This window comes from Triticum aestivum, chromosome 2D (genome assembly GCF_018294505.1).
Source record: "Triticum aestivum cultivar Chinese Spring chromosome 2D, IWGSC CS RefSeq v2.1, whole genome shotgun sequence".
NCBI classification, from domain to species: Eukaryota; Viridiplantae; Streptophyta; class Magnoliopsida; order Poales; family Poaceae; genus Triticum; species Triticum aestivum.
The window spans coordinates 29456836-29466312 of record NC_057799.1 but is presented as its reverse complement, the minus strand read 5'-3'; the positions used below and the strand labels follow the sequence as shown (position 1 = coordinate 29466312).

Here is a 9477-nt window from a genome sequence, read left to right as displayed (position 1 = left end):
TAGGGGGTTTTGGGGGGTTAATTTAGGTTGTTATTAGGTAGCTATTAGAGAGAAGTGTCCTCTCTTATATCTCCGTGCTTGGTTTACCAACGCTACGTACTGCTATGCCTAAACATGGCTTAGATTGAAGTGAAGGCAACATGTGGTGCATGTCAAAAGTAATACTAATCCTAACTTGATCAAGTTTGGATTGTACTACTTTCGACACGCACCACATGCATGTTGCCTTCACTTCAATCCAATCCATGTTCATTTCACCCGCTGATATATAATAACTCTTCATGCGCGCATCATGCATCATCATATATAATAATAAGTCCTACTAATCATCATCATACAACTTCTACTCGTTATTAATAACAAGTCATACGATCATCATCCTCACAGTCATCGAACCAACCCTACTTAATTGTTCTTAGCACATGATCATCAGTATTAGGTAGGACCGAAATACCCTCTTTAAGGTAAAATAGCATAAAATAATATAGACCCTGACTCTCCATTATGGAGAATGGAGATCATCCTGTCTCCAATTCTTGCGCCTCGCTTCCTTTTGCTTCCAAGAACCTCCTTGTGACTGTCCATACATTTTTTCCATTCTTTGATTTGCATGTCTCCACTTCTTTTAGAAATCCGGTATGGACAGTTGAGATTCGTAGGATGACCTGGTTGTATATTCAAAACATCAAGCCTACCATTCTGATACATCAAATGAGGCACACAATCCTTTGGGATTATCTGTTGAAAAACATAGTAATAACTTCATAGTTAGCAATGATGTACTAGTTTTAGAACTATGCAAAATATGCACGGATGTCGTAATAGTAAGAAATCTTACCAGGGTATCTCCATAGTAGTTACCGTAGTTCAACACGTGCACTAGTGGCACGTATTGACCATAATGTTGAGGAGTTTGATTGTAGATATTGTAATTCTCAATATCAGTACAAAATCCGACCAGATGAGTTTTCTCCTTATAAGTTAACTCAGAGCCATCGGTGTAGTAGGTTCTGTCTACCATGTTCCGCACATTGTTTGAACAATCAAAATAAGCTGTCAATGAAAATAAGTTGTCAACTATTTTGAAATGAACAATATAAATTAGCTAATAACTATGTTTGAGAAACTCACATAGCGGTAGAATTGGAGGCGTATCAACAAGGACCCAAATGTCCATATTGTCTTGCTCGATGTCAGGATCACCAAGATCCATGGTGACAAGCATACCCTCATCAAAACCATACATCTTGCAAAATGCTTCCCAATTTTTGCAACCAAAATGGGTTACGCTCTCAGAATTATACAGCTTTACTTCAAAATCTATATCATGATGAGTCCTTAGGTGAATTTTCTTTGTTTCCATACTTTCATGGTCTTCAAAACCCATCCTCTCCAAGACGTAGCGTCTTGCATGGCATGGGATAAGCTAGCCGAATTGTAAAAGATGAAAAGTACACGTTGAAATAGTTGAAGTCGTGCTTAATTACGAAAAAATAACACTTGTCGTCGTTGCGTACCGTTTCAACATCGAAGGTCTCCTCCAGCTTAATACTGAAGCGCCGATCTTCGTCCAGGTGAGGCCTGTCGCACTGACCTCGGTCGTCGTGGCACCAGTCGCACTCCCCCGGGAGACTTTCGTCGTCCGAGTACGACATTTCCTATGTTCATAATTCAAATATTAAACATCTATAATTAAATATATGTACTAAAAAACCTAAGTTAGATCATTATTATTCATCACGGGTTGACTATCGGTTTGTCGAGTCTTTTCTTGAAAACTCTCAGCTCACGTGGTGTATACATTCGACCGTTGGTGATGCTCGCTCCTCTCTTTGTCCCCGTGTGCATTACACCAAAATGTCTAGCACACGGGAACAAAGGAGAAGCGACCCCCACGACAACAGTCGGGATTCTTCATCCTCTCATATATATATGGTGGAACTCTCCCTCACTGATTCCTCTCTGACATTTGCGACCGTCGGTGATGGTAGCTCCTCCTTTCGTTCTCGAGTGCATTACACCAAATTGTCTAGCACACGGAAACGAAGGAGAAGCTACCCCCACGACAACAGTCGGGATTCTTCGTCCTCTCATATATGGTGGAGACTCGACAGACTTACAGTCAACCCGAAATATCGTTTAATTATCTTTCTAAAAGAGGATTTGGCTGGTCTCACCTCGATGTCGGAGGGGGCGGTGACGGGGACGACGACGGGGATGATGGAGGGGCCGGGGGCTCCTAGATTTCTGCGAAAACAAAAACCCTATAAGCTATCAACTAATCATAGTGCTCTCCAATTTTAGCATTCAAAGTAGGATCGGAGTAGTTTTCCACTTTGAGCATTCAATAAGCAAAATCAAATCACAAAATAAAGTAGTATTCAAATTAGGATGCATTCAATTATAAGCAAAACTACATCATCTCCATGCGTCCGTACATCGTCGAATATTATCACTAATACACCTCGAATACTATCATACATATAGCATCGCTAGTACAACTAGAACAGTAGCGCCCGACGGGTATCGGCGCGGGCGGTGGACACCCAAAGGGACGGAACCATCACAGGATCATAGCTCCAGTGAGATCCCTGAAGAACCTGCCAGGTATTGTCGAACCTGCCCTCCAACGCGACCATGTAGCGACGGACGTGCTGGTCCTCCTCGCTGACACGGTGACGTACCACCTCCGCGGTGTCCGGAAGCCTCGGCACCGTCACTGGCCCACGCGAGCGCCACCAAACAAGGATCGGGTCAACGACGGGCTGGTTCCTCACCAACCTACGCCCACCGGAAGGTAGCACCTCCCAAAACCAGCCCGGCGGAGCCCAGTCCCAGACATGGCCCCTCTGATCAAGCCGGCCTCCTCCGCCGAGTCGACGACGAGGATGCGGGATAGGCATCGTCGACGTCGATGCGGGAATAATTGCTTTAACTAAAAAAACAAACTAGTTCTATTAATTTCCTTGCTAAAAACAAACTAGTTCGTGACTGAACCGGGGCTAATGTGAAAACTGCCCTGTGACCTAAGCCCTGTTTTCTACTAGTGGATAATCGCCCAGTGGTTAGTTCGTTAGCAGTAAAAAAAAGGGAAGGACAGTAAATTCTAATTGTTGGTTGGTCATCCTTTAATTCAAGCGTCGGTGGCATTGTGGAGGGTAAGCTACAGCACGTATTCAGTCCATCCCATATTCTGAACTGAGTCCTCCTCCCAAGTCAAGCAAACAGCCGCCGCTCTGTGTCTCAGGAAGAGGAAGACAAAATGAAGGTTCTTACTGGAGCAGAGTGATGCGCTGGTGGGTTGGGGGGAAGTGTGCTCTGCTCTCGTGTGGTAGGTAAGTGAAGCGAGGTAAAATATGTATGTGTCCTGCGTGGCCATGAACAATGATCATCTCTGCATAATCAAATCTCCCAAGTCGCAAGGATGATGACTATTTTAATCGGTACAGAAAAATAAATACATAATTTGGGTGATGGACATCGCCGTAATTAGCATTCCAGACAAACCTTTATCAAAAAGCAACACCACAAAGATGTGGGCCCCAAAGATGTAGCTAGACGCGCTTTTGCACTGTGATGAACGTCAGGGACAGTTGGGGAGTAAGTAGCTGGGTAAATGAGTGTGGGACAGCATGTGGAACAGGTCTGAAGAAATCAAATACAAGAACTGCTGCTGCAGAGAACGTTAAAATACAAAACGAGAGGACAGACTATACTAATAGGCCGGTGTGGATGACTAGTGAGATTTCGCAGAAACCATTGGGTATTTCCCGGGGACTTGCTCTCTTGTTCGTGCAATCGAGGTGACACCGCAGAATATGGCCCTGATTTGCTTTCGCTCTCCTCTCGCTCGGGTTGCGTATTCATACCACGGCCACCACGTATCGGTCCGTATAATCTTCCGTTTGTTCTGCATGTACGTTTGGGCTGAGACAGTGGTTTTCTCAGCTGTGTATGCGTTCATAAGAATAAGTATATGTGCGCATATATGATCACTTACGTCTGTACTGTATTAATAAAAGAAAAAAGGCCTCACACCCTGTTTAAATGTACGTTGGATGTTTTTCCCTTTTGTTTGCCGGGATTGACCTGTTTCATTAGCGTGCAGTGCAATGCTCCCGAAAAATGATGTGAAAATCCATGTGGTCCAAACAGACCCTTTTCTAGTGAGTGAGTGTTCCAAAAGGATCTTGGGAGCATTGAAAATAATAGATTGACAGGCTGCCTCCTATCATTATACTACAATGGATAGATGTACATGGTGGACAAGTTTCTTCGAGAGCACTCAACCTGTCCATGGCCCAATAATCGACATGATAAATACTCATTGCACAAATGAGTATCTCGCTTTCAAGAACAATTTATGTTTATCCTCTTGTCCGCTGACAAATTCATTAATAGCACGCGTTGCATTAAAATTTCCAGAAAATCCAAAGTTTGTGTTGACTTTTTGGCCATACATTTTGCATACAGGGCGTTTGTTTTTTTCGCGTGGAGCATTTAGAGCAACTCAAACAGTTTGATTAACTTTAAAACAACCACCGTTTATAGAAAGTTAGGACAAAAAATCTCTCTAACAATTCCCGTTAAAGTGGCTTTATCATTAGAGGATCCTGTAAAAAAAGGTGTCTTCTTTCTTCCGATTTACGGAAAGATGACCTTTCCGTAACTTTTTGGCGGGCTGAAGTTCCATCAACCTCCATGCTCGGAACGCCGCCCACGCACTCCACCTCCACCCGTTGTCATGGGCCTGCCGCCGCCGCAAGGGCACCCTTGTCGCCGCCCTTCGTCGCCTCGCACACGCACGATACCGCACCCTTGGCCACCTCGCAGGTGCCCTGCCATCGCCTCACCCGAGCACACGGCCGCACCCCTGCCACCGCCCGCGCACGTCGCCGCTGCCTCGCGTGTGCACGCCGCCGCCAACGCCCACCGCAGCCTCTATGGTGGCCACTGCAAGGCCGCCAGTGCTACTGACCGGTGGGTCCTAACATTTTTTGTTTGATTAAAAGTAAAATAAAAATGCTTTTAAATGAAGAAGATTTGTGAAACTGACAAAAGTTGTTTTTAGAAACTTGCCCTAACTTGAAAAGCCAACTTTAGGGGAAGATTTCTCGAGGAACTGTTGGAGTTGTTCTTACAGAAACTGGAGCAATGCTACAAGATGTCATTTTTGTGTGTGGTTGACGCAGACGACTAGTTTATAGAGTGAACGTGAAGTGCATGCATGACTAAAAATTGTACGTATAATGAGCAGTAAAGTATAGCCGTAAAATGAAAAAATGGGCCCCTGATGCGTGTGCGCTGCAGTCAGCCCATGTACGTACATCCGCCCCTGCCCGTCGTATACGGCTATACGCGGCCTTCTGACGGCTGGATTTATTTTCAATCGAAAAGAAAGAACACCTACAGGATACACCGCGTGGCCAGCCAGCAAGGCCGCGTGGCAGGGTGTGGTGGAGCCTTGATACAACTCGAAGCAGCACGGCACAAGTAGTGTACAGGACACTGTCCACCAGGCCCGGATCGGCTGTCAGGCTGGCATGGCCTGCAACCTCAACGGAAAGTTGCACTTGCACAAGGACGAAATGTGGCCGTTCATGCTTCTCTCCCGCCGAAGAAAGCCTCGGCGGCGAAATTTCTCGAACAGCCTGGGCGGGACGTCCTCGTGTCCGCAAAGATCCAAAACGGCTGGCCTTGGATGCGCGCGGGACCGCCGGGACGACGGATCACGCTCCGGCCTCCAGCAGTAGCCGTTGCTCGCGCCGCTGGGCCGGTTGTAAAGGCGACAGACAAGACGAGCGCGCCAGCCCCGACTCACCCGCCCTGTCTGCCGCCGCCGGTCCGGCCCATCTGGATCGATCCCGGCCGCACCTCCCTGGCAGCCTGTACTTATCCTCCGCCGTGCACGCCTCTCCTTCCTCCCATCCTCCCGGCGTTCACGCAAGAACCTGCGCGCCAAAGTTGGATAAAAGTCCACTTTCAAAAAAAAAAGTTGGATAAAAGTTTTCACCGGGGAGCAGCGGCCGTGGATCTGACCGAGCTCCGGCGTGCTTTACACTTTTACTACTTGCGTGCGCCACCGGACCACGGCAGCGCGGCGGCACATGTGCTGCCGTTCGTACCGCCGTGCTGCACTGCATCTGCATGCAGCCGCGCCCACTCCCCCACTCCTCCGCGCAGGCGCGGGCGTGGGCGGGTCCAGCCCAGCCACGATCATATCCGCCCGCTCCGGCTCCGACTCGACTCCCGTCGCTGGCCGGCTGGCTGGCTCACATGGCCTCGCTGTACGCCTGGTCCACGGTGTCTCGCTCCTGTGTGTGTGTGTGTGATGATGTTACCGGTACCTACCTACCGGAACAAGGAATCCCATCCGTGATCCTAGCCGGGATAGGGGAGGTGGCAGAATCATTGCTGCATCGTCTAGGTAGCCCTAGTTGCATTGCACCCTCGGAAAGGTGGCCGAGATGAGATCGATGTCCATGCAATAATTTGATACGTGAAATTTTTGCATGGGACGTCATAATTCTCTAGTAATTTACAAGAAAAAGAGTTCATCGAGACTTGTTTGTGACCCTTGATTGATAGAGTGAGAGGCGGCATATTAAAGGGTAAGCATTTGGTGATAATGACAACAACTTCGATTGTAAGGCTGGAAACCCCAATGATATGCCCGACTCCAACTAAAACCCTAATGATTCACCCACCCTCCCACAACCGCAAAGCCAGCGCCATCTTCTCTTGTCATGTCCCCGACCAAAGCATATTCTCGAACACTTAATTTGTGTTGCAATCACTAAATCAGTTCACAATAAACTAGCTTATCCGTGACTCCCATTATCCATCCATTCTATAGTAGACAAGTTAAGCAACCGAAACGGGACAGCTGGAACCGGAAGCAAGCACGGCTGTCTCGACACCGATGCACAACAACCAGCACTACATTTACATAACATACAGCTTTTTTCTTACACTTTTATTACAGTAGCCTTTTGCCATTGAAGACAGCGCCGCACCGCAGCTCCATCAATAAAACCAGCCCAGCCCTGTCCTGTCCTGTCCTCACACTCACTCATCACACTCCACCTCCACCACCCCCATCCATCCATCCATCAGAGAAGAGAGAGAGAGACAGAGAGAGAGGAGCCATGGCCAAGGAGGTGAGCGAGGAGCCGGAGCACGCCGCGCCGGCGCACAAGGACTACTCCGACCCGCCGCCGGCGCCGCTCTTCGACATGGGGGAGCTCCGGATGTGGTCCTTCTACCGGGCCATCATCGCCGAGTTCGTCGCCACGCTGCTCTTCCTCTACATCACCGTCGCCACCGTCATCGGCTACAAGGTGCAGTCGGCGGCCGACCCGTGCGGCGGCGTCGGCGTGCTCGGCATCGCCTGGGCCTTCGGCGGCATGATCTTCGTCCTCGTCTACTGCACCGCCGGCATCTCGGGCGGCCACATCAACCCGGCCGTCACCTTCGGGCTCCTCCTGGCGCGCAAGGTGTCGCTGCTACGCGCGGTGATGTACATCGTGGCGCAGTGCGCGGGCGGCATCGTGGGCGCCGGCATCGTCAAGGGCATCATGAAGGACGCGTACCAGGCCAACGGCGGCGGCGCCAACATGGTGGCCTCCGGCTTCTCCCGCGGCACCGCGCTGGGGGCGGAGATCGTCGGCACCTTCGTGCTCGTCTACACCGTCTTCTCCGCCACCGACCCCAAGCGCAGCGCCCGCGACTCGCACGTCCCCGTGCTGGCGCCGCTCCCCATCGGGTTCGCGGTCTTCATGGTGCACCTCGCCACCATCCCCATCACCGGCACCGGCATCAACCCCGCCAGGAGCCTCGGCGCCGCCGTCATCTACAACAAGAAGGCCGCATGGGACAACCACGTAATTAAGCTTCTTCCTCTCTCTACCTTACGTTTTCTTCTTCTACCTAATCTTGCAAGAAGAAGAAGAAGCTAACTAACTTGGCATGCTTTGAACATGACATGCAGTGGATCTTCTGGGTCGGCCCGTTCGTGGGAGCGCTGGCGGCGGCGGCGTACCACCAGTACATCCTCCGGGCGGCGGCCATCAAGGCGCTCGGCTCCTTCCGGAGCAGCCGGAGCAACTGAGCCGGCCGGCCAATAATTTAATGCAACGGTCACCCACCGCGCTAGCCAGCCACACAAGCTAGCGTGTCCATCCGGCCTCGTCGTTCAGTGTCTGTGCATGCATGTGAGTGAGAGGAAGGCCAGCATGCGTGATTCGTGGCGCGTTTTCACCCTTCAATTATTACTCCCTGTCACCGTTAATGTTGTCGAATTATATTAGTTACCGTTAGTGTTGGTGTTGATGGATGATGAACCTGTAATGTAAAACCGCTGTGAGTGACAACTGCTGCAATTTGGAACATGGATTAATTTATTGTGTGATGCATGCGTGTTTGATTGAATGGTGCTAGCGACCCTGCTGGCTATCCTTGTCTTTCTCTGCCATGTAATCATGTTTCTCTATCCTGCGTGCGTGATTTCTTTAATCATGCGCGCCTTCTGGTGGCTTGGAGTGCTCATGATTGTTTTCTGGGATTGATTAAGAGAGGTGGCGTGTTATTGGTGTCCTAATCAACAAACACCACAGTGCGTGCATGCATGCTCCGTGGGTCATAACTGAAGGTGGTTGATGTGTCCACAGAGTTCCACCAGACCACCAGGCTTTGTCTCCGCCCGGTGGCTCACGCTTATCCACACCCATATCCACCGCAGCCTTGCCCTTCCAGCGGACATGTGTCACTTGGCGATCACTTCTCATTATACCTGGCCATAGGCCGGCCGGGCCTAAAAAAGCCCACGGCAGAAAACTGAGGCCCAGGCCCTACCATCGGGCTTACTTTTCAAGCCCGGCCCATCGGGCTTACAGATATATCTATTTTTTCTTCTTCTCCTCTATTCCTTTCTTCTTCTCCTCTTCTTTTTCTTCTTTTTTCATCTTTTTATTTATTTCTCCTCTTCTTCCTCCCCTCTTCTTCTCCTTTCTTCCTCTTCTTATTTTCGTTTTTCCTCTCCTTCTTTTTCTTCTTCTTCCTTTTCTAGCTAGATACATAAAACTTTTCTAAAAATGTAACTTTTGCATATATAAAACTTTTCCTAACTCTTTTTCATCCACAAAAATTACTCCAACTTCATGACAGTACCCACACTCCATTTCACCAAAAACCTTCTGATTCATAGTTCAAAATTTTCAAATTTCATTCAAATGAAATTTGAACCAGATTCAAATTCCTTTCTGAAACCTATTCAAATTCCTTTCTAAAAATCTAACTTTTGCATATATGTATTTTTAAAACATCATTACAGTTAAAAAATACATACATACATATAAAAAACATGTAAAAAATACATACATACATATATGAACATACATAAAAAAATACATATATCTAAAAAATATATTTAAAACATCATTACAGTCGGCGACGGCGAGGGCGCGGGCGACGGCGACG

General features: G+C 48.5%; 1 protein-coding gene across 1 annotated transcript; it reads left to right on the top strand.

The window, feature by feature from the left end:
- The first annotated feature begins 7049 nt into the window (after nucleotides 1-7049).
- LOC123051255 (probable aquaporin PIP2-6) lies at nucleotides 7050-8410 on the top strand. The gene is made up of 2 exons (XM_044474089.1): nucleotides 7050-7883; nucleotides 7991-8410. Exons 1-2 carry the CDS (start codon nucleotides 7149-7151, stop codon nucleotides 8108-8110), a joined length of 855 nt encoding a protein of 284 aa, XP_044330024.1. The 5' UTR covers nucleotides 7050-7148; the 3' UTR covers nucleotides 8111-8410.
- The last annotated feature ends 1067 nt before the right edge of the window (nucleotides 8411-9477 follow it).

Coding starts and splice junctions, on each gene's coding strand:
- LOC123051255 (XM_044474089.1), top strand. CDS start 7,149: ATGGCCAAGGAGGTGAGCGAGGAGCCGGAGCACGCCGCGCCGGCGCAC. Junction 7,884..7,990: donor AGGCCGCATGGGACAACCAC/GTAATTAAGCTT, acceptor CATGACATGCAG/TGGATCTTCTGGGTCGGCCC.